At 35.1% G+C, this 26,431-nt stretch overlaps 1 protein-coding gene across 4 annotated transcripts in view; it reads left to right on the top strand.

Moving 5' to 3' along the window:
• PHKB (phosphorylase kinase regulatory subunit beta) overlaps positions 1-26,431 on the top strand; it is a 250,960-nt gene that overhangs the window by 122,248 nt on the left and 102,281 nt on the right. For 2 of the 4 annotated variants that reach the window (XM_043983712.1, XM_043983713.1), the window contains 7 exons: positions 8,928-9,023; positions 11,742-11,939; positions 12,968-13,025; positions 14,769-14,846; positions 17,376-17,534; positions 17,723-17,747; positions 22,221-22,279. In XM_043983712.1, the coding sequence (XP_043839647.1) occupies positions 8,928-9,023; positions 11,742-11,939; positions 12,968-13,025; positions 14,769-14,846; positions 17,376-17,534; positions 17,723-17,747; positions 22,221-22,279 (673 nt within the window). The remainder of the gene's footprint in view (positions 1-8,927; positions 9,024-11,741; positions 11,940-12,967; positions 13,026-14,768; positions 14,847-17,375; positions 17,535-17,722; positions 17,748-22,220; positions 22,280-26,431) is intronic. The other 2 variants (XM_043983714.1, XM_043983715.1) reach the window with 1 other exon arrangement.

The following is a 26,431-nucleotide window of genomic DNA, read 5'->3' as shown; positions in this document are numbered from 1 at the left end:
GTGCTGCAATAGTCTTCAAGAAGAGAACTAAAAAAACAAAGGGAAATGGGGCAAGATGCCAGAGTATTTCTGTGACCCCAGGTTTGCCTATAGAAACTGGCCCAATATCTAGCTAGTACCAGTTATGCTCTCCTCAAATGTCTTGGATCAGAGACTATGGGGAAATGTGAATTATGCAGTATGGAAGGAGGTTGAGAAAGTTTAAATGTATGGCCCCAAGGGAAAATTCTGTCAAAGGGGAAGGAATCAGAAAGTGAGCAATTAGGTAAAATAAAAAAAAAATTTAAAAATGGAACCCTGAATTTACCAAATATATCAGGAGGGAAAAAAAAAACCCACTCAGTTAAAGACCTTGAGCATATACAGAAAAGCCAATAGGGAAGATAATAATAGCAGAAGGCAATATGGCCTCCATCTCTCTGACTTCCAGATCAAAGAAAGAGTTAAGACATCTATGAATAAATAGTACAAGACAAAGGAAAATGAATCAACACTTGATGAGTCAGAGACCCTGTGGATCCTCAAGAAAGTATGTAGCAGGATATTCCTGAATGGTTTAAAAGAGAAATGAGAATTTTGAAAGTAGAATTTATGACCTGAACATCAAAATAATTGAAATTGTAGAAAAATGTGAATCCAGGGTGGCAAGTATCACCATAAGAACAAAAGAGAGGGATAGCTAATTGGAAATGAAAATATGAGGGAGTGGAGGACAATCTGGAAAAAGAGAAACAAAAAGCAGTAACATTGAAAGAAAATATGCTCTCTATTTGAGCAAAACATATTGTTCTCAAACACAACATGCCCAGAGATGTGGTGATTAAAAATTTGAGAGACAGTTTCTTGGTAATTTAATCTTTTTATTAATAAAACTGTCATGTTATTAATAAAAGGATGATTTTTTTGGCTTTTTCTGACCAAAGGCAATCATGGTGGTGGCCTCTAGTTCATTTAACCTTCCAAATGGTAGGTGGTTCATCAAACAGCAATCAAATCTAATTGGTTAATGAAGCATAGCTTTAGGCTATCAATTCAAAGATTATATAACTTTTTTAATGGGGGGGGGTGCTGTGACCCCTGAATAGAGATTATCTCTACTTAGACTACCCCCAGCCTTCAGCTATCAGGATGACCTGAATTCAAATCCTACCTCAGACACTTACCTTGCCACTTACTAGCTGTGTGCCTCTGGGCAAGTCACTTATGCCTCATTGCCCCCCCCCATTATATATATGAGGTAATACCTTTAAAACTTAGGAGAGAAATAGATAGTATACCTTTCATTTTAAAAAAACCCATAAAAATATCATTACTTATTTAGTGATTTTTAACATTCAGTTTTTAAGATTTTGAGTTCCAAATTCTTTCCTCCTATCCTCCCTTACACATGAAGAAAGCAAACAATATGACAGCAAAGATCTTTCACATCTATAGAGAGATGTATTTTTAACCAATCAAGACATAGAGACAATTACAGAAGATAAAATAGATAATTGTGATTACATGGAACTAAAAAGCTTCTTCACAAAAAAAAATTTTGAACCTAAGAGATGGAAGGAAGTGATTGAAATGGGAAAAAAATCTAGAAAATTTCTCTGATAAGCATTTGGTATCCTTTCCACAACAGATAAGTGATTAAGGTGTAAGAAGCAACAGTTCTCACACACAAAAAAAAAAAGAACTGGAAACTATTAACAAATGCAAAAAATTGTTCTCAAAAAAGAATTAGAAATTATTAACAAACATAAGAAAGAATGCTTCAAATTACTAGTAATATGAGAAATTAAAATTAAAAACAACCCTGAGGTTTCACTTTACAACCTATAAATTGGCAAAGATTAGAAATGATTGGAATCCTTAATACTATGGGAAGACAGGCACATTGTTTCATTGTCAGTGGACCTATGAATCAATAAAATCATTTGGAAAGCATTTTGGAATTATTCTGATAAAATGACTAAAATCTCCATACTTTTTTATCCAGAGATTACACTACTAGATTTATATCTCAAGGAAGCCATTGTTTGAAGAAAGGACTCATAAACATCAAAATATTTATAGCATCCTTTTAAAAAAATAAATAGCAAAGAACTGGAAGCAAGATAGCCATTAATTGGGGAATGATTAAACAAATAGTGGTACATGAATATAACAGAAAATGACTGTCCTTTAAAAAACAATGATGAGGGCAGCTAGGTGGCGCAGTAGATAGAGCACCAGCCCTGGATTCAGGAGGACCTGAGTTCAAATGCGGCCTCAGACACTTAACACTTAACTAGCTGTGTGACCCTGGGCAAGTCACTTAACCCCAATTGCCTCAAAAATTTAAAAAAAATTAAAATAAAAAACAACAACGATGAAAGTAATCAATATAGAGAAGCACAGAAAAAAATCACAGAGAAAGCACAGAAAAATTTATCTGACCTAATATAGGGTGAAGCAATAAAAAAAATATATACAATGATTATACCAATATAAATGGAAAGAACAACTACGAAAAAATGAATGTTTCAAAATTATAAAGAACAAACATGGGTTAAAATTGATATGAAAAGAGATCCTTACTCTTTATGTTCACAAAAGTGAGATGTCCATAAGTGTGGCACATTGTAAATATGTTCAGAATTTTTTGATGTATTGATCAGTTTTGCTTGCTTTTCCTCTTCTTTTCCTTTTATTTGTCTTAAAAAATGCTCTTTGTTGTATAAGATTGCTTTCTGGAAGGAGGCAGGAGAGTGATTCTGGAGGAAATTATGGTAATGTTAAAAAAAAAAAGGTTAAAATTTTATTAAAAAAAAACAGATTTTTACACAGAAATAAATAGAAGGAAATTCATCCAGACAAGCAGGCAGCATTGGTATTATTGTGTTAAATATATACAAAAAACTACACAATAGAGATTCATGTTTTCATCATTTTCTGTTCTTTGTATAAGAAAATATTTATATTTGTTGGTTTGTTACATTCACATGAAAAAAGGAGAATTTTAAATGATATTTTAAGAATTCAAAAAAGAAAAATTTGTACTCCCAAAATTTAGAGTGCATGCCAAACTATGGCTACCTTTTATCCCCTTTTCTATCCCCAAGTTCTTAGGTAAAGAGGTCATTTTCTTCCAATCTTTCCATCATTTTCACCTCGGTAACAATTTCTTCCTTGTTATTGAGAATTTGATCTAGAATAAAATTTCTTCTAATTGGTTCCCCCATTTGAAGGATTACATCAGCAGACATGACAAATATTAATTACCTTGCTTTGGCCAGAGAGAAAGTTCTAACTGATATGTAGGTAACTGAAGGAATGTATCGTGTATCTGTTGCATTGCGCAGTTATCTTCTGTCCAGGTGGTTTGTTGTATACTTCAAAGGCAAAATTCCTTCTGTTTCTTCCTCCATTGACCTTTACTTAAATACTCTTCACCATATTTCTTCCATCTGGTTCCTACATTTCTTAACAGGATCATACCCTCTCAATGCACAAGTGACCATGTCACTTCCATTTGTTCAGCTTCAGTGGCTCCCTTTTGCCCTTAGGATAAAATAAAAACTATTCTAGCATTTCAAATCCCTTACAATCTGACTCTAATCTTTCTAAATTGTTTTGACATTACTTTTCCCCAATGCCTCACCAAATCATCATATATGCAGCTCCTCAAACACAGCACTCCATGTCTTACCCTTATGCTTTTGCAAAAGCTTTTTCCTGAGCCTGGAATTCTTTTTCTCTATACCTCTTCCTGTTGGAATTCTTTCTTTTGATGTTTAGTTCATGTACTACATAATATGGGCCTTTCATTATCCCATCAATTGCATGTCCTCTTCCCTCCCCCACTCAATTTATTTCGTATTGGTTATATTATATAATTACTAATTGCATGTCCTCTTCCCTCCCCCACTCAATTTATTTCGTATTGGTTATATTATATAATTACTTCTCTGTCCACCTGCTGTTTACTGTCAGCAATATATAGACCCTCTGAGGGCAGAATGAATTTTTATTTTTGATTTTTATCCCTGGAACCCAGCACGGTGTCTGGCATATAGCATGTACTTTAAAAAATACTCATTCAGTTGAATTGAATTGAAATTACTGACTAGAATTGTCATCCATAAATCTAAAGCAGTGACTTTTTTTCCCTGAGTTTTCTAGGCTTCTCTTCTGCTATTCTTTCTACATTGTAACTAGTATCTATCTTGATAGACAAATTGAATCAGTTTTCTCTGTCTCCCTTTCTTTTCTACTTAGAACACCTTTGATTAAATTTGCTGCCTTGCCAAGAGCAAAAAATAGAAAATCTTAGTCTAGGAAGTGACGTTAGAGTTCATATTTAGTTCAGTTTGTATTTGAATAAGAATCCTTTCTATAATGCATCTGATAATTGGCCATCTAGCCTTTTTTTGAAGACCTATTGTGAAGGATATTTCATGAAGACAATCCACTCCATCCTTGGACAGCTGTCATTGCCAAGAACTGCTTCCTTCCATACAGTCCATATTTTTCTCTTTCCAACTTCTACTCAAAGCTCTTTGTTTTTCTTTCTGGGGTCAAGCAAATTCCAATCCTTCCTAATTACAGCCTCTGCATTCTTAAATATAATTGGTATAGCCACTAAAGTCACTTCTTTTCTCTACACCTCATGCCCCTAGTTCCTTCAACCCAAGATCTTATGACAGGAGCTTAATTGCTTTAAGCATCCTGGTTGCTCTCTTCTGAAAACTTTCTAGGTATAATTATTTCCCATATGTGGCATAGAGAAAGGGAGAGTGAAGAAAGAGGGGAAGAAGGGAACAAGTACTTATTAATTGCCTACTATGGAACAGTCATTATACGAAGCCTTTTACAAATGTTTTCATTTGACTCTTTAAACAGATTACTTTGGATATGGTCTGGCCAGGGTAGAGTTCAAAGGGACCCTAGTCCTAATCTCTATTCCTTAAAAAAACCCATTCAATTTTATTTTCACAGTGATGTACATTCATTCTCCAGTTCTCTCCCCTCCAACTTTGGCAAGAAAAACAAAACCCCCTTTTAAACAAACATAATCAGGAAAAAACCACACTGACCATGTTCAAAAAAATCCATCTCATTATGCACACTGAGGTAGGCAATATGTTTTATCATAAGTCCTCTGAAATGATGTTTAGTTCTTGTGTTGGTCATAGTTCCTAAGTCTTTCAAAGTTGTTCATCTTTACTATGCCCAAAAGGCTATAAAACTGTGCATATCCTTTGATCCAGCAATGGCACTTCTAGGTTTATATCCCAAAGTCATCCCCAAAAGGAGAAAAAGACATATCTATACAAAGATATTTCTAGCAGCTCTTTTTGTGGTGGCAAGAATTGGAAATCAAAGGAATGCCCATGAATTGGGGAATGGCTAAACAAGTTGTGGTTTATGATTGTGATGGAATATTATTATGCTATAAGAAATGACAAGCAGGGACAGCTAGGTGGCTCAGTGGATAAAGCACCAGCCCTGGATTCAGGAGAACCTGAGTTCAAATCTGGCCTCAGACACTTGATACTTACTAGCTATGACCCTGGGCAAGTCACTTAACCCTCATTGTCCTGAAAAAAAAAAAAAGAAATGACAAGCAGGATGATTTCAGAAAGGCCTGAATAGACTTATATGAACTGATGTATAGTGAAGTGAGCAGAACCAGGACAACATTGTGCACAGTGACAACAGTATTGTTTGATGAAGAATTGTTAATGACTTAACTGCTCTCAGCAATACAATGATCCAAGACAATCCCAAAGGACTAATGATGAAGCATACTATCTACGTCCAAAGAAAGAAGTAATGAGGGGCATCTTTTATGATAACTTCTAGTACTTGTTTGATGTGGTGCAGTGGATAAAGCACTGGCCCCGGAGGCCAGGAGGACCTGACTTCAAATCTGGTCCCGGACACTCAACACCTACTAGCTGTGTGACCTTGGGCAAGTCACTTAACCCTCATTGCCCCCACCAAAAAAAAAAAAGAAAGAAAGAAGTGATGTTTATTGAACACAGACTGAAACATGTTATTTTTCACTTTCTTTCATTTTTTCTTTTATTTAAGTTTTCTTATTCAAAATGACTAATATGATAATGTTTATATAAGTATACATATATAACCTACATCTGATTGCTTATCTCAGGGAAGGGGGGAGGAGAGGGAAGGAAGAAGGGATAAAATTTGGAGCTCAGAACTTTAAATAAAAATGTTTATTATTTTTTAAAAAGTTTTTACCATAGTTGTAGGATACAAAATAAACCCACATAAATCATCAGCATTTCTATATATTACTAACAAAGTCCAGCAACAACAGATAAAAAGAGATATTCCATTTTAAATAACTGTGGCCAATATAAAATACTTGGGAGTCTACCTGCAAAGACAAACACAGGAGTTATATGACCAGAAAGACAAAATACTTTTCACACAAATAAAGTCAGATCTAAACAATTGGAAAAATATTAATTGCTTATGGGTAGGCAGAGCCAATATAATAAAAATGACAATCTTACCTAAGTTAATTAATTTATTTAGTGGTATACCAATCAAACTATCAAAAATATTTTATAGATCTAGAAAAAATAATAACAAAATTCATCTGGAAAAACAAATGTTCAAAGACATCATGGGAATCAATGAAAAAAATATGAAAGAAGGTGGTCTAGCAGTACTACATCTGAAATTGTGTTACAAAGAGATAATTAGAACAATCTGGTACTGGCTAAGAAATAGAGAGGTGGATCAGTGGAATAGAATAGGTACAAATTCCACTATAGTAGATTACTATAGTAATCTGATATATGATAAACCCAAAGATCCAAGCTTTTGGAACAAAATCATTATTTGACAAAAACTACTGGGAAAACAGGAAAACAGTATATCAGAAACTAAGTAGAGACCAACATCTCACACCATATACTAAAATAAGGTCAAAATGGGTACATGATTTTCACATAAAGGATGATACCATAAGCAGATTAAGAGAGCATAGTATCATTTATTGTTCAGATTTATGGACAGAAGAAGAATTTAGGATCGAAGAAGATATAGGGAGTAAAACAAAATGTAAAATAGATAATTTCATTATATAAAATTGAAAAGGTTTTGCACAAGCAAAACTAATGTAACCAAGATTACAAGGGAAGCAGAAAACTGGGAAAGAATTTTTGAAACAAATATCTCTGATAAATGCCTCATCTCTTAATTATGTAGAGAACTGAGTCAATTTTATAAAAATACAAGTCATTCCCCAATTGATAAATGGTCAAAGGTTATGAACAGGCAATTTTCAGACAAAGAAATCAAAGTTATCTATAATCATATAAAAAAAGGCTCTATATCACTATTGGTCAGAGAAATGCAAATTAAAACAACTCTGAGTTATCAGCTCACACCTATCAGAGTGGCAAATATAATAAAAGTAGAAAATATTGGATTTTAGAGGGGATGTGGGAAGTCTGGGACACTAATCCACTGTTGGTGGAGTTGTGAAAAGATCCAACCATTCTGGTGAACAATTTGGAACCCAAAGGGCTATAGAACTGTGCATACCCTTTGATCCAGCAATACCACTTCTAGGTTTATATCCCAAAGTCATCCCCCAAAAGAGAAAAATACCTATTTGTACAAAAATATTTATAGCAGCTTTTTTGTGGTAGCTAAGAATTGGACATCAATGGAATGCCTATCAACTGGGGAATGCCTACTATGCTGTGGTAATTGATGGTGATGCAATATTATCATGCTACAAGAAATGACAAGCAAGATGATTTCAGAAAGCCTTGAAAAGACTTGTATGAACTGATATATAGTGAAGTGAGCTGAATCAAGAGCACATTGTGCACAGAGAAAGCAATATTGTTTGATGAAGAACTGTGAATGACTTAAGTATTCTCTACAATACAATGATCTAAAACAATCCCAAAGGACTATTGATGCAGCATACTATCCACCTCCAAAGAAAGAACTGATATTGATCGAACACACTGAAGCATGCTATTTTTCACTTTTTTCATTTTTTTCTTTTAGTCAAGTTTTCTTTTACAAAATTACTAATATGGCAATGTTTTATATAATCATAGATGTATAACCCATACATAATTGATTACCACCTCAGGGATGGAGGGAGGGGAGGGAAGGAGGGATAAAAATTGGAACCCAAAACTATAAATAAAAATGTTTAGTACTAGAAAAATTAAAGTTTTAAAAAGTTGTTCATCTTTACAGTAATAATGCTATTGTGTAAATTGTTCACTTTGTTCTGGTCACTTTACTCTGCATCTATTCAATAAGTTATTACAGGTTTTTCTGAAACCATTCCCTTTATAATTTTTATAGCACAATAGTTTTCCATTATATTTATTAGCTATTATTTGTTCAGCCATTCCATGATTGGTGGGTACCCCTTCAGTTTCCAGTTCTTTGATACCACAAAATGCTGCAATATATTTTTTTTTTGTACATGTGGGTCCTTTTCCTCTTTCTTTCTTTTCTATTTATTTTTTAATGAGATCTAATTTTGCATTAGCCTTTTGGGACTGGTTCATATTAAGATAACTGTCTGCTAAGCCCCTCAGATATTTTTCAGTCAATCTACTATCTTATATCTCTCATCAAGCAATCATGTACTTTGTTGTTTTTTTAACTTATATTTTAAGCTGCAGTCCAGACTTTTAGAAAGGTGCCACTGCACATACTGTTAACGTTGATTAATGTACTGGTTTGTTTTGCTGAACTGCCTTTTCTTTTCTTATTTATTTTTACTTGGCTTTTATGGATGACTCTTTGCATAAAGGAAGGGGCTAGGATATGTAAGGAAATAAAGGCGTTGTAAAAGCAAAAGATCAGTAAAAGTTTAAAAAAAAGATAATAGTGACTAAAAATTTCCCCAAACCATTTATCTGATTAAAGTTCATCTTCTCCTCTAGGGATGTTCTTGGTCTGTTATATTTGTGGATCTTGATGCCCATAATCGAAACAGACAGACTCTGTGTTCACTGCTGCCAAGAGAATCCAGATCTCATGTGAGTAATTTATAGAATATTTTAAGAACATACTAAGGATTTTTCACATTGTATTTTTCAGTTTTATCATCCATTTCTTAAAATCATCAGCTTTGCCCAGAATAGGCTCTACTCTTTCATTTAAATATCATTCTAGAAAGTATAGATAGATGGGAGGTTAATTCTTTTACCTTGAAAACCATTTTTACACTTCCCCACACCCACTTACTTCTTGATAGGTCAATGCACATGTTTGACATTTAACTTTAGAAGAACTAGACTTGTCAATTGATGTAAAAATGTTATTATAGTTTTGTTGTTGTTCAGATGTTTTAGTCATGTCTGATTCTTTGTGACCCCATTTGGGGTTTTCTTGGCAAAGATACTGGAGTGATTTGACATTTCCTTTTCCAGCTCATTTTACAGATGAGGAACTGAGGCAAACACAGTTAAATGAGTTGCCCAGGGTGGCATAGTATGTGTCTGCAGCCAAATTTGAACTCAGGAAGTTTATTCTTCCTGACTCCAGGTCTGTCAGACTGGATCCACTGTGCCACCTAGCTGCCCCCTAATAAAATTATAATTTTATTTTGAAATAAAAATTTTATACCATTTCTGTTTTTTATTAAATAAAATGAATTGGAATTGTAGCAAGGAATAGATTTTTATTTATGACATCAACAGAGATATAGACAGTTTCAGATTTAGTGGCCTCTTTTGGATTTTACTATAGCATAAGAATGAAACTAGAACTTTTCCCACTTCTTTTTCCCCTCCACCAGGGTCATCCCTTAATGCTTCATTGTGCTGTGGAGGTGTCACCCATTCTTGAAGATTGTGCCTGAAGAATGCACAGTCTAACTGGGCTTACCAAGCTGAAAAGGCTTCAAATATGTGTCTAGTGACTGAGGATATGTATCTTGTTTGAGGCCCAACCTTGCTCAGCTCATTGAAGCTCATTACCGGCTTGCCATGTTTTTCAGACATAGTATCATAGTTAGTCTAAGACAAAATACAAAAAACTAGAGTGATTGCGATTTCCATTAATAGAAGAAATATCCACATTAGCTAGATTACAGATCCCTTAAGCATTGAAATCATGGTTTTTATCTAAATGAATAAATTATTAACCATTTTTAATATGCATGTACATACATATTGTGATTTTTTAAACCTATATTGTGTGATCACCTTAAATTAGAAGCTTCAGCACCAGTCTTTGGGCATTAAACATTTATTAAAACATATAGGTATTAACATGGAGTTCAGAAAGTTAAGAAAAGGCCTATCTCCAATAGAGTTCCAGCCTGGTTGGGTTCTTCCTCAAGTCCTCCTCCACCAGCCTGCTTTAATCAGGAACTCCTTAGCAAACTGATTGTGGAAGCTTTTTATAGGTCTGGAATAGAGGCGGTCCTTACACACTGCTTCAAGCTGATTGGTTGGCATCCTCCAAATCCATTAAGGGCTAGCCAGGTGTCATTACAATCTAGTTAACTTTGAAGTAGGCTAATCAGCAGTCAATCACTCTCACTTGATTCAATCAGTTTAGATTAATCTCCAGGTGGGTCTTTGAGTATCTGCTAAATCCCATTATTTTATCACTATATATATATATATATATATATATATATATATATATATATATATATATATATATATATATATATCTATCTCACATGAGTGTATTATGCAGGGTGTGTCAGAAGTCTTATTACGTATTCAAACTATTAAAGATTAAAATATTTAAACTATTAAAGCCCTAAACTATAGTAAAACTTTTGGGACACCCTGTAAATGCCAGAATTTGTATTTCTTTGTGACAAAGGAAAGAAATTTTACCTCCTTTGTTTAATTTATCTTTCATCTCACTTTACTCATTGCTTAACCCTTGCACCCTTCTCAAACACACTCAATTCTCTTTGTCATTAAGGCATACATTTTCTTGGCATAACCACAGCTTGTTTTCCAGAACTATTGGGCCTGTTTATAGCTTCAGACACAGTATATTACTTATTCTGTGTCCTCACAATCCCTCCAACATTAATTTTTTTCATAATTTGTCATTTTTCACTATCTGATCAGAGTGAGGCGCAACTTCAGAGTTATTTTCATTTTAATTTCACTTCTGTTTGGTGCATTTCCTCATGGCTTTTGAGAGTTTGCATTTATTCTTTTGATCATTGTTTCATATCTTTTTTTCTCTATTGGAGCATTTTTAACATAATTTTATCAATTCTTCTTTTGGGTATAAGACGGTTATTAGAGATATTTATTAAGAAGATGTCACCACTCCACAATGAACAGCTTCTTCTATTCTAGTAACATTATTTCCATAAAAAAGTGTTTTAAATTTATGTAATTGAAACCATCTAATCATCTTTTATGATAACTTCTAGTACTTGTTTGATGAATAATGCTCATTCTAGGGGCAGCAAGGTGGTACAGTGTATAAAGCACCGGCCCTGGATTCAGGAGGACCCAAGTTCAGATCTGGCCTCCTACAAAAAGATACTAGCTATGTGACCTTGGGCAAATCACTTAACCCCAATTGCCTCATCAAAAATAAATAAATAGTGCTCATTCTAGCCCTCAGTGTGCATGGCACCTCTGTCTATCTTTCTCTCATTTTCATAATGACATTTAATTTCTATATTAGTGTGGCATGATGGTCTTTGCTGAAGCACACCATCACTCTAATGATGTGCTCGCTTTTTGGTTTTGTTTTTCCTGTTTCCACAGAATACCGATGCGGCACTGCTCCCCTGCATTAGTTACCCTGCTTTTGCCCTTGATGACGATGCTCTTTTTAGTCAAACACTTGATAAAATTGTTAGAAAATTAAAAGGAAAGTATGGATTCAAGCGTTTCTTGAGAGATGGGTACAGAACTTCACTAGAAGATCCAAACCGACGCTATTATAAGCCAGCTGAAATTAAGGTACTCCAATATGCTGTGTAAATGATGTGCCCTGAATGCCCATATTTGACTTCTTATTCCTTTGTGAGAGTTAGTCCCTTTCCCTCATTTACTTTCTTTTCAGGGCTGCTATTAACCCCACAGAAATTTGTCTTATGATAAATACTAGTTTGGAGTAGAACTTCCAATTTTTAAAAAGGATGTAATGTTGCCAAAATTGGTGCTACATCATCTCTTCCTCTATGGTTAATTATATATCTTCCTTTTAAGTATAATGCCTCGAATATATTTAGTTTTGTATTCTTTCCTTGAGGTAAAAAACATACATATGTGCATCTTTTCTGTTCTTTATCTAATAGGATTCAGACCTTTAAAATTCTGTTCTAACTAATTCATATTTTCCCTACTGACCCTCAATATCCTAGTTTCAGAAAACTGAATCTTCTGAAAAAAGATACAATATGGAGACTTGAAAGTAAGGGATGATCAGGAGTTTGCTTTAGTAGTCTACAAAGTGATTGAATACAGGATAGGGTCAGCTTTCTTTTTCCCTTCATCAGTGCAGATGGTACATTTAGAAAATGTTCAAGCAACATTTTATCTTCCTCATTTGTTTAGCAATAAAATTACCACTTTGGGGGGAAAATCAGTATGCATTGAGTTTTGCAGAAAAAGTAGACAAGTTATTTATCATTTTATTTAATTTCACAGCTGGCTACGGTTTTACTGTATTAAAAGAAATTTTAGTGTGTGCTTTTTTTGACTTTTAATATTTATCTGTTTAATTTTCCATTTATCTTTTAAAAACCTTTTCAGCATTTCAATTTCAAATATTTCTGGTGCCAATTTAAATACCCGTCTTTTGATCTTTGAACTTATAAAAATCTGATTAACTTTTTAAAAAATTAAATGTCTTTGCTAAAGTTGGTTCAATTTCAGAATTGATTAATGAGTGACTGTATTCATGTGCATGACAAATAATATTTTACTATATATAAGCATGTTGGAAGATTCTGGCAATTGAAATAGTGAATTATTCTTTTTTTTAGCTCTTTGATGGCATTGAATGTGAATTTCCCATTTTTTTCCTTTACATGATGATTGATGGTAAGTAATTATTTTTAATTTATACCATATATAATTGACCTGTAAGAAAAGTACAATAAAATATGACCTTTTGGCTTTGACAAAATTATGCCAACTACCAGGCATTTTATGTTCAACAGCATAATACTTTTTAATCTTACTGTTATTGATAGATTTTGTTTTTATATCACTTTTACTTCAGTTCCCCTATCCGGTGAATCATGACTTATAAAAAGCAGTTTAGCCAAATCAACTTTGTCTGACTATATATGTAATATTCCACATCTTTATCATCCCGTGTCTGCAAAGTTTGGAGAAAGATGTATTTTCTCACTTCTTAACCAGGGCCATGTTTAGTCCTTGATACTTTAAAAAAAAATTGTATTGACTATTCTTAACTTGCTATAATTTGCCAATGTCCTCCACCCAGTAGAAGCCTACCTTTTAATGAAGAGATAAGCAAAGTACAGTTAAACAAAATGAGTTGAGAATTGGCAAATTATAGCAAGTTAAGAATAGTCAATACAATTTTTTTTAAAGTATCAACCAGGGCCATGTTTAGTCCTTGATACTTTGATATATTAACCAGATCTGACAACACACATGTAGCTCACTACATCTCTACCTAGTGGAACTATTGTTAGTGGTGAAGACTTTTTTTTTTGTACCTTTTGAAGCTAAAGGCTATATGATAGTTATGGTATGATATTATTTATATGGAGTCAAAAATTCCTTGACAATGGAAATCATAGTAATTATAATCCTATATTATTGTTAATCTTTGCCAAAATCATAGTCTCCTAGATCTTGGGCTGGAAGAGATTATAGAGGCCATCTAGTACAACCCCTTTATTTTATGGACAAAGAAACTGAAGCCCTGGAGATTAAGCAGTTTGATGATCAAGGTTAACAATCTGGCTTTAGCCTAAAAAATACATTGTAAAATACAGAGAAATCAGTATCTGGGTACTCAATAACACATATGTTGCAGATGCAATTCCTTACCAAGCACTATTAGGATAATTGCTTTTAACACTTCTTAATTTTAACAACGGAATAAATTCACACAAGCAATTTTACAAAAAGGCATAAATCTTTATATACAGGCAGTAAGCCTCCCAGATGGAATTTGAACCTAGTTCCTCTGACTCCAGAACCATTACACTTTCTAATGTACCACACTGCCTTCCTTCTGCAGTGTCTTCTCATGACATGAAGAGTGATCTTGGCTTTTAGATTACTATACCAGTAAAACAAAAGTTCTGTCTGGTTCCACCAAAATTGAAAGACCTGGAGTATGCAATCAATGATAGACCAGATATGTATAGCTAAGTTTGGATAGGCTTATCAACAACTTGGCCATTAAAAAATGCTTTTTTTTTTTCCTTTCCAGTATCAGCAACTCATGACAACTATCTAGTAAGGCAGAGAGAGGTTGTAATCTGATCAGTGGAGGGAGCATCCATCCCAGCGAAATTCTGTATTCATTGAAATGTGTGTAATGTTAAGATCCATAAAGTAAATTGAAGTTCCAAAGCATTAAAATTCACTTTTTTACATCTTAAAAAGTTCAGGTGGCCTCCTGAAATAAATTTCTTTTTTTTATTCTTTCAGTATTTATAGTTAAAATGTCAAGCCTGTAATTTGACATGTTTACATAGAATTTTACTTTTTTGGGAAAAATATAATAGCTGAGTCACTAATAGTATCAAGTTGGTCCTGATATTTATTTAAATGCAGAAATCATGTGGTTCTGTCCTTTAGGAGTTTTTAGAGGAAATCCTACCCAAGTAAAGGAATACCAGGATCTTCTGACTCCAGTCCTTCATCAGACAACAGAAGGTACAGTTACATTTCCTACTTGAGATCTCATCCTTATCCAAATTTTATCAAAATGCTTTTAAAGTATATTAATAACGTGAGAAAGTATATACTGGCTTTAAGATGGCTGATTAAGCAATTTGAAGTGAAAAAAGCTGCATTGCTCATTAATTCCTTATGATATTTTATTTCTTATACCATTTCATTTTCCCTGAGAAGAATTGTGAGAATTATTAATAATCGATATCTTGGGGAGCCCAGGGATCTCCCCTTCTTTATTAAGTCCTCTCTTCCTTCCTTCTACTCAAAGGCAAGCTCTCTTTGAGAATTTCTATCAAATCTCTCCATCTTGGTCAGGCCCAACCCAAGTTCATAAGGAATCTTTGTTTGAGACAGATCAGTTTTTCTAGATAGCTAAAGGCTTCTCTATCCAGGATCGGGGGTCCCCCATTGAAGAAGAGGACATTCTTTGAATTGATAACCCAAAAGTAGAGATAATTTCTCTGTACAGAGGTCAATTCTTGGCTCCATTGGCCATTTACTGTTTCAAAGGTATATAAGCTCGGGGCAGCTAAGTGGCACAGTGGATAGAGCGCTGGCCCTGGATTCAGGAGGACCTGAGCTCAAATCCGGCCTCAGACCTTTGACACTTACTAGCTGTATGACTCTGGGCAAGTCACTTAACCCCAATTGCCTCACCAAAAAAAAAGAAAAAAAAAGAAAGAAAAAGGTATATAAGCTCTGTGCCCCACTACCATGGGGTATTTGTTCTGAGAGAGATGCCATCGACCTCCTCTTATTAATATCCTGCAGGTTATATTAATAAAATGACTAAATTACCCAGAAACTCTCATATTTTTAATTATCACAGAATGGATTTAAATCTTAGTAGGTAGGACTCATCTCAGCTATAGAATTATCACGTCATAATCCTGAAAGTCTGGGAATCTTTATGTTTCACTGGATTATTGTATATTCATTAGTATATTCACCAAATAAGTTGTGACTTTAATGTAGTGTTTGACCAAAACTTAACTCATCTAAATTAGTGTAGGTACATTCAACGGAATCTCCTTGGACAAGCTGTATGTATGTTACTCTCACATTTCTACTTTTCTTACAAATATTTGGAGCTTAGGGGCAGCTAGGTGGCACAGTGGATAAAGCACCGGCCCTGGATTCAGGAGGACTTGAGTTCAAATTTGACCTCAGACACTTGAAACTTACTGGCTGTGTGACCCTGGGCAAGTCACTTAACCTTCCTTGCCCTGCAAAAAAAAAAAGAAAAGAAAAGAAAAGAAATATTTTGAGCTTGTACTAGGGAATTGTGGGAGAATATTATTTTGAATATATTTTATAGTGGTCAGTTTTTACTCTTTGATGTTTGGTCTTATTTTTTCTATAACCAAAAACCTTCCAGTGGGTGATGACATTATGTGGTTTCGTTTTTTTGTTCAAATACAAGATGTTAATGGAAAGCAAGCGGGTTGGTTTTCTTGTATGCCTTCTATTTATCCCTCTACACTACAAGCTATTTGGAATGCTTCAAAAAGTATTAATGTGGTTTTGAACAAAATGATATGTTCAGTCCTTATATCAGAAGTTATCATTTATCCTGAATGATGATTTTATTTGATTTATCATATGAATAAATAATATTATTGGTTTTTGAATTGTTTAAAAATTCAGAGAAAGTTTATTGGTTTCTTTCACTACCCATTGTGCCCCCCAAATCCACATTTATTAACTTTCCCCATATATTATAGACATATATGTTAGTAAAAGATCTGAGTTGTCCTTGTTGATGACATAGGTTTTAATATAAAAATGGAGGCATGGGTTTTTAGGAAAATATTGAAATATATGAAATTTCAGAATAATTAAATTCATAATATGTTCTTAGAATAGCTTTATAGTTCCCTAGAACTGTGGTGTATGTTTTTTTCCATGTAATAGCTAAAGGTCCTTCACTTAAAGTAATGATTTTTCTGCTTTCAAGTAAAAGCACTTTAGAAAAAAAAGACTTAAAAAAATTCTAATCTATTTAGCTTCAAGGGAAGTTGGTTTTTTTCTCTTCCATGATACTGACTGGTAGGTAATAGGCTTAAAGTTTGAGGGAATTTCTTTTCTGGTAAATGGTTCAGAGTTATAATTCTTCATTTAAGATGGGAGAGTATCTCACTTATGAAGATTCCCTGGACTAATTCTATTTAAAATAGTATTTTCCTCCCCTCTCAGTATTCATACTTGTTATTCTGTGTGTAGTTGTTAAAATTATAAAATGTTAAAAGAGATTATCCTCATATTACTTGGTAAGGAACTGTGTAACATATGTGATATTTGAGTCCTGAGATCTATTTTCTCTGTATTTTGTAAAGCATCTTTTAGACAGAAGCCCAGATTGTGGACAGTCATTCAGTTTTATCACATTTTGGCTATTACATATACTACCTTTTAACCCTCTCCTTCTAAAACCATTTTCACTTTATAAAGATTGAATGGTGTAGAAAGAAACTAACTATTTTTGACTATTTATTTTACACCGTGCAGGGTATCCTGTTGTACCAAAGTATTATTATGTGCCAGCTGACTTTGTGGAATCTGAGAAGAAAAATCCTGGTAGTCAGAAGAGATTTCCTAGCAACTATGGGCGTGATGGAAAATTTTTCCTTTGGGGACAAGCCCTTTATGTCATTGCAAAACTTCTAGGTAAGTAGAAGAGACAAAAAAAGATAAATACTATTTCTCTTTATTGTCCTAAATTTGCATCTGGTATATTCATTATCAACATTTTTCTTGTATCCTGCTTATAACCTTCTCCTACTAAATTCTCTCTCCTCCTCAAGTTTTCATGACACTAATCTTTCTTGGTTTTCTTTCTGACTATTCCTTCTCAGCCTCTTTTGCTGGATCTTCATCCAGGTAACATGCCTTAACTATATGTCTCTCCTGCCTCCCCACCACCCCAAGTACTGTCTGTCCTGAGGTTTTTTCCCTTTTCTATCTATCTTATCCTACTAATGATCTCAGTAGCTCCCATGAGGTCAGTTATCATCTCTATGCACATGATTCCCAGGTCTATCTCGGCAGTTCAAGTCTCCCAAGCTCCAATCACACATTTGACATTTCAGATTGGGTATCTCCTTGGCATCTCAAACTAAATATGTTTGAAATAGAACTCTCATTATTTTTTCTCCCAAATGTTCTACTTTCATGAATTTCAGTTTTTTTTGTTAAGGATACCAGTTTCCTCCCAGTCTCCCAGGTTAGCAGCTTTAGCCTCCTCACTTGATTCCTCACTTTTATTCAACCTACATATCCAGTCTTTGCCAAATTCTTTCCCCCTTTCTTCATGACATCTTATATGTTATTTTGCTCATTTAGTTTTGCAATTTAAGTTCAGCATTTTTGAATGGCATTTAGTGATACCATATAGCTTTTTTTTTTTTTTTTTTGGCAGGGCAATGAGGGTTAAGTGACTTGCCCATGGTCACACAGCTACTAAGTGTCAAGTGTCTCAGATCAAATTTGAACTCAGGTCCTCCTGAATACAGGGCTGGTGCTTTTCCACTGCACCACCTAGCTGCCCCCCAGATAGCATATTTTAAGAGTTTAATGTTTTCTAGGAAGTCATGAGTTTCGGATTTAAGCTATCCATTTTTCTCCTTTGTGCCCCTTAGTTAATCACATATGAAAAGGAACTGAATGACGGATAGTTAACTAGTTTGATATATTCACTATAGCAATCCTCTCAGTAGTTAAAAAGCTAATGGATCTATCACTTGGAATTATATGAAGAATCATTGTGCAAAGTTTCTTAAGAATCCAAGAAACTGATCAGAATTCTTGGGACATAGGTGAATGAAGGATAGTTTGGTGAACAGAAGAAAGCTATTTGTTGGATTTCTATCTTACTGTATTACAATTTGTCGAGAAATCACAATGGTTCTTAGTGCTTTTATCAAAAGGGCTATCATTTTTGTAGATGAAATGCCTGTGTAGAAGATGAAAAATGATGAGAAAAGCTAACTGGAAGCATTGTAGCTGAATTGTACAACTTGTTCAACTGCTTACCCTGTGAAATACTATTATTGTCTCTGTTCTCTCTAGCATTAGGGTGTAAGTGCTAGATTTGTTTGTACTCTAAAAGTAATAGTCTTCAGTTCCTTCTTTATATTCCATTAGGGAAATATATTTCAAAGCCCAGGTTTTTAGTTTCAACATTATATAAATGTGTGGAAAATAATATTTAAGGAAGGTATGACACAAACACACTAATGCAGAGCAAATTGAGTTAATGCTTTACATTCTGCCCTTTCCTGCCTGAAGTTTTAGGGGTTGATGTATTTACATAATGCTAATTAAAAGATGTGGAAAAATTCTCCATGCTTATTCTTCCAGGAAGGGAACAGGCTACACACGAAGGACAATATTATTGATATCATTTCTTCTTCTTTTTTTTTTTAGTGTAGCAGCAAACCCAACAAAAATTTTTGTATATGAAACAATGTACTTGGAAAAATTCTAACCTGAAAAATGTAATTGTAATTTGATTGCAATTGTCATCTCAGTGACATTAGCCTTATTACTTAAGAGTCCACTAATTTGGTGTTTGAATTTGGTTGAAGTTTAGTTTTATAGTATTTAATAGTGTCAACAAGGTAAAGGCAACATCTAATGCTGTTGGCCATTTTTCAACCATCTATTTGTGCACTACTTAGTATGCCTAATTATAAATAACAGCATTAGAACTTTTACATAAGAGTCCAGTGCTGAGAACTGGAAATGAGATTTTAGGATCTATATTCTAAATATCTTGGCTCACACTTTCCTGTGTTATACTCAGTCTAAGGACAGAAAAATAGGTAATGCCATCTAGCAAGATAAAGATTTTCCATCATCCCAGTTTCTGGGTGAACTTGAGTGATACCTTTTGGAAACTGAATGAAGTTCATCCTTAAATAACCAAATTCAGTTTCCTCATATGTCCAACACCCTCATTATTCAGATGAGGAAACTGAGTCACAAAGAAGGGAAATAACTTACTCTAGATAATGACTAGCCAAGAACCCAAATATTCTATTTCCAGCAGTCTTTTCACTGTGTGTTACTGTGTCCAAAAAAAAATAAAATCATTTACTGGCCTATTATCTGGTAATGAGCATTGCCAAATTTAATTAGACTGAGTCTTGGACAAGAGAGGCAATATCCATAAGCAAACTGATATTTAAAGTCTTCAGCATGATCAAAGTGGCCACAGCTCTCATTCCTTTGAAATGGGATTTGAGAATCCAGACTTGCCTTTATACTATGATATAGCAGCTACTTTACTGGGTAAAAGTGCTTTGTAATTGTAAAGAGTTAAATCTTGGATATCATTACTATCACCACCCATCTTCTATCCTCCATCATCATCATCATTGTCATCATCATGTGACATCAGAACAGGCTCTTAAGGAATTGAATAATTCATACTTTCCATAATCACGATTTGTTGGCTCTCCAATTAGTTTCAGTTAAGAAATTTTGCTATGAAGCATACTACCCAGCCTCTTCCTTCACTGAGAAACTTGAGGTCATTTGATATGAGCACTCTCAGCTCACCTCCTCTATTTCTCACTCTTTCAGTGTCATTATTCACTGCTTCCCTCTAGTCATAAAAGTGTTGAATCCTTTCTTAGGCTAACCCCTCTACCTATGCCCTTGATTCTTTTCCCTCCTACCTACACATGCAGTGTCTCTCTCTCTCTGTCTCTCTATCTCTGTCTCTTTTTCCTCTCTCCTTTCCCATTCTTTCCCTTCTCTTTTTGCCCCTCTCCCTCCCCTCCTTACCTCTCCTCAATGCATTTTCTTTTTTTTTTAAATTAATGAAAATTTAAAATTCTATTTTAAAATGATTTTTTTCGGGGCAGCTAGGTGGTGCAGTGGATAGAGCACTGGCCCTGGCTGGAGTCAGGAATAACTGAGTTCAAATCCAACCTCAGACACTTAACACTTACTAGCTGTGTGACCCTGGGCAAGTCACTTAACCCCAATTGCCTCACGAAAAAAAAATTATTTTTTTCAATTATCAAGCATCAGCCCTTTCTTTCTCCTACTTCCCTCTCCATCCATCCTGAGAACAGGCAGAAGCAAAACCCAAGCAATAAAAGTCAAATAAGACACATTCTCACATGTCCTTGTCCAGAAATGTGTCTCACTCTACATATAATCCATCATTTCTCTGTCAGGATGTAGACAGCATTCTAAATCATTAATTTTCTAGAATCATAATTGATCATTGAATTGTTCTTAAGTCTTTCAAAATTGTTCATTTTTACAATTCCGCTGAAATATAAATTGTAGTATAAATTGCTCACTTTACTCTGAGTTAGTTTAAAATGACGTTCAAGTGATACCTGCTCCCTCCAGGCCTTATTCAATTGTATAAACTTCTACTTGTATCTCCCAATTATGTGAGTTTATAAGTGTCTCCCTCCCATTCTTGTCCTTTTCTTCCCTAGTATGTCCTCCCCCCACCCCCTTTCAGGTCATCAAAACAACAGAAATCATTTTTACACTCCCCATCTCTTTTGACTCCCTTTGTGACATGTACTGATATTGTGGTTCTTAAATGACGCTTTTATCATCTCCCCCATTCCCCAATGGAATGCAAATAAGCTATCCCTTTAAAGTTTTTTTCTGATTGCTTACTTGTATTTTGTTCTTGTTGTTTATTGTTTCAATCTTGTCTTTCCCTTTATGACCCCTTTTTTTCGGGGGAGGGGGTTCCCTTGGCAGAGATACTGGAGTGGTTTGCCATTTCCTTCTCCAGCTCATTTTATAGATGAGGAAACTGAGGCAAACAGAGTTAAGTGACTTTCCCAGGGTTACACAGATAATACATAACTGAGGCTGAATTTGAACTCATGAAGATGAGACTGATTCCTAATTCTGAGCCAAGTGCTCTGCCCACTGCATCACCTAGTTGCCCTATTTGTATTTACCTTTTTTGTTTTTCTCTTTATGCCTATGTTTGTATTTCAAAATTTCTACTAAGCTCTGGTCTGTTTATCAGAAATGCTTGGAAGTCCTTTATTTCATTAATGGTTTATTTTTCCCTTTAGGATTATACTCAGTTTTGCTGGATAAGTTATTCTTAGCTGTAAGACTTTTCTTCCTTTTGTATTCTCTTCTCTCCTTTCTTCCTTATGTGATTCTGCTGACTATGGTTACTTGATGTTGTAAACTCCTTCTGGTAGCTTGTATTATTTTTTCTTTTACCTGGAAATTTTGGCTTTGGGCTATGATATTTTGAGAAGTTTTCATTTGAAAGTTTCTTTCAGAAGGTTGGTGATGGATTCTTACTGTTTTCACTTTGTCCTCTTACCTGTGAAATCTGGGCATTTTCTCTAGCTGTCCCCCATGCCTGGAACACTCTCCTCTGCTTCAACTACTGATGTACCTGGCTTCCTGTAAGTCCCAGCTTAAATCCCACCTTCTATAGGAAGTCTTCCCCATCCCCTCTTAATTTCATTCCCTTCCTTTTATTAATTATCTCCTATTTAGCCTATATATCCCTTGTGTTTTATCTGTTGTTTTGCATGTTGTCTCCCCCATAAGAATGTGAGCTCTTTGAGAGCAGAGACTGTCTTTTTCCTCTTTTATGTATATCCAGTGCTTAGTATGGTGCCTGGCACATAGTAGGCACCTAATAAATGTTTATTGATTGTTGATTAATTGATAATTTATTGAAATATAGTATGTGATTTCTTTTTGGGGGGGTGTCATGGTTTTCGGGTAGTCTAATGATCTTAAATTCTCTCTCCATGATTCATTTATTAAATCACTTTTTTGTTTGATGAGATGCCTAACGTTTTCTTTTTCCCCATTCTTTTATTTTTGTCTTAATTCTACTTGTTTCATGGAATCATTAACTTCTGTTTGGTCTTCTCAATTTTTCAGGGAGTCTTTTTCTTGGTTTTGCATCTCTTTTGTCAAGTTGTTACTTCCTTACTCTCTCCCAAGCTCTTATTTCTTTTCCAAGTTTTTCCTCTATTTCTCTCATTTTATGTATGATGCCATTTGAGTTGGTAGTTTTATTTATTCTAATTCATTTGGGGATCAAGCTGTGTTTTCTTTGAGACTCTGCTTGTTGATGTTTTGGAATCATTTTCTTCTTCTGGGTCTGTGTCATGTGTATCACTAGCTTCGTAATAGCTCTTTAATCTTTCTTGTTTATTTAGTCCTTCTTCCAGTGATCTATTCTTTGGAACCCTTGGAGGAACTCTCTAAGGCTGAGTCTGATCCTGTCACCTCTCAGAGACTCCCCTTGTGCCGCTTCCCTGGGGACTGAGTCCATGATCTTCTCTGGGGAGTCCCATGCTGGGGGACTTTGGGTTCTGGGTCCATGCTGAGTCCCATTCTGTGCTTCAGGCCTCGAGCTGCTTGTCTGGGTTAGGACTGAGTCCAAGATCAGTTTTGTGCATCTCTGGGGTGTAGGCCTAGCTCAAATGTCTTTGCATTGAATCAAAGCTCCTGGTCCCTCTGAGAGATCCCTAGCTCTTGCGTTGCATCAGGGCTGAGTGTGTGATCAGTTTTGGGTATCCCTGCCTTCCTACTCTTTCTCTGAGTTCTGGGGGTGATCATCTCTGGGAGTCTGTGCTCTTTAGTCATTGTTCAGAGCTCTGGGTGCTGAGTCTGAATTCCTGGCCCCTTGACTTGTACTTGAAATGGAGAGCTTAGCTCCCAGAAGTCCCCCATGCTTCTGACCTAACCTGTATTTCTGAGCACTAAATCCCTGTTTCCACAATGAGCTGTTGGCCTAGGCAGAGGGATGAGTCTTCATTGTGCTCTGGACTGGCCTTCCTCAGTGCTCTGAGGGTCCTTGCAAGTGACCCCTCACTGTTGCCATGACCCAGGGCAACTCTATGATCAACTCTGGGGTCCTTCAACTGCAGCCCTACCTTGGAGCTCTAGACACTACGTTTGTGACTCTGGCCCATGCCTATTATACTATACCTGCTTTGGTCACTTGCCTGTAGGTCACACTTGTGATCTTGGGATGGGAAGATGACCAACTATAATTTCTCCTTCAGTTTCCCTTCCACCACTTAATTTGACTTTCTTTTTGATCATTGTTAGAATAGTTGTCACAGGAACTGGACTGTCCTGCTTTCTCCTACTCCACCATCTTTGCTGCTTCCTCATGTATTTTCAACCTGCGTCTATTAGATAGAACTTTCTTAACTTCAAGCATGCTCAAGTCTCCCCCGTTTGAAAACGGTCTTCTTGGTCACAAAACTGCATACCCTTTCATATAGCAATACCTCTGCTAGGTTTATATCCTAAAGACATCCATACATATTTACAAAACTACTATAGTAGCTCTTTTTGTGGTAGCTAAGACTTGGAAATCAAAGGGATGCCCATCAATTGGGGAATGGCTAAACAAGCTGTGGTATATGAGTGTGATGGAATTTTATTGTGATATAACAAATGACATGCAGGATGATTTCAGAAAACCTGGAAAGACTTACATGAACTGATATATAGAGTGAAATGAACAGAACCAAGAGAACATTGCACACAGTAACAGCAATATTGTTCAATAAAGAACTGTGAATGACTTAGCTATTCTCAACAATATGATGATCCAAGACAATCCTAAAGGACTAATTATAAAGCATATTATCCAACCCCCAGAGAAAGAACTCATAATGATTTAATCCAGACTGAAGAAGGCTATTTTTTTACTTTCATTTTTTTCTTTTACTTGAGTCTTCCTATACAAAATGACTTATATGGAAATGCTTTACATAATTGTTTATGTATAACCTATGTCTGATTGCTTACCACCTTATGAAGGAGAGAGAGGAGGGATAAAATTTAGAACTCAAAACTTTAAATAAAAATGTTTGCAAAAAGAAAAAGAAAAAAGCCCTTCTTTTACATTTCTCTTCAGCTAACATCACATCTCTCTTCTTTACTGTTAAACTTTTTGCAAAAGTTGTCTACACCAACTGCCTCCACTTTCTTCCTACACATCTTTTCTTCAACCCTTTGCAATTTGACTTCTGCTTCCATGACTGTATTGGAAATACTCTCTGTCCCTCTGTCTTTCGCTAGGTCTTTCTTTCTGTCTCTCTGTCTCCCTCTCTGTCTCTCTGTCTCCCTCTCTCTCTCACACACACACACACACATGCACACACGCACACACGTACACACACACACACACACACACACACACAGAGACAAGTATTTTATTGATGTGTTTTTGTTTTATGTCATCATAGACACCAGTCAGATGGTGGCTCAATGGATAGAATTCTGGGTCTGGAGTCAGGAAGACCTGAGTTCAAATCTAAGCTGTGTGATCCTGGGCAAGTCACTAACCTCTGTTTTTCTTAGTTTTCCCAGCTATAAAATGGGGTAATAATAGCATCTACCATGTGTGGTTGTTGTAAGGATCAAATGGGATAATATTTATAAAACTGCCTAGCATAGTGCCTGAAATGTAGTAGGTGCTTATGTAAATGTTTATTCCTTTCTCCCTTATGCCCCCATCATTTTCCCCAGCATCCTTTGCTCTCTGCTTTCCCCTGCCAGAGGGACATCCCATTTAAAAATAGTATTTTTAAACACAAGAAAAGGAGGAGGAAAAAATCAGCATAATTGATCAATGCATCCAAAAAGTCTTAAAATGTGTGTAACATGCAACAACTGTGGGCTTCTCACCTCAGCAAAAGGATAGAATGAGAACAATCTCTTTTTAAAGACACATTTGTTCTTTAATTTTGTGACATTCACTTTTGAGGGCTTTGTTCTTTCCATTTCCATTGTCTTTGTCATTTTATATATTATTTTATTGGTTCTGCATCAATTCATGTAGATCCTTCTCTGCTTCTCTCTGTATATCACATTCATTATTTCTTATGGCAAAGTAATATTCCATTACATTAATATACCACAATTTGTTTAGCCATTTCCCAACTAACAAACATTTCTAATTCATTGCTATCACAAAAAAGTGCCATTGTAAATATTTTTGTGTCCGTATAAAAAGACTTCTCCTGCTCCTCCTCCTCCCATCCCTGAGTAAAAGAGTATGAATATTTTAATCACTTTCTTTGAATGACTCCAAATTGTTCTCTAAAATTGTTGTACCTATTCACAGTTCCACCTGCAATGCACTGGTCTGCCTATTTTTCCACAACCTCTCCAATAATAACTATCCCCTTCTTTTGTCATCTTTGCCAATTTACAGCACACGAGGAGAAATCTCAGAGTGGTTTTTATCTATATTTCCCTTATTATTATTTATTGGAACATTTATTCATGTGATGTTAATAGTTTGGAATTTTTCTTCTGAAAACCTTTTATTCAAATCCTTTGAGTACTTATTTATTCAGGATGCTCTTGCACATGTAAACAATGACTTCTTAATTGCCAAAACCAAAGGCTTTCTTCAGTCTTATTCTCCTTGACCTCCTTGTATTTTTGGATACTGATTGACCTCCCATGCCTTCTGTCTATTCTCCCCAACATGACCTATAGACACCCACACTCTTTTGATTCTCTTTCTCCCGAATTGTTCTTTCTCTTTCATTGACTCTTCATCCTTTTCG

This window comes from Dromiciops gliroides, chromosome 2 (genome assembly GCF_019393635.1).
Source record: "Dromiciops gliroides isolate mDroGli1 chromosome 2, mDroGli1.pri, whole genome shotgun sequence".
NCBI classification, from domain to species: Eukaryota; Metazoa; Chordata; class Mammalia; order Microbiotheria; family Microbiotheriidae; genus Dromiciops; species Dromiciops gliroides.
Note: the sequence above shows the minus strand (reverse complement) of the source record. Positions and strands in the feature narration are given on the sequence as shown.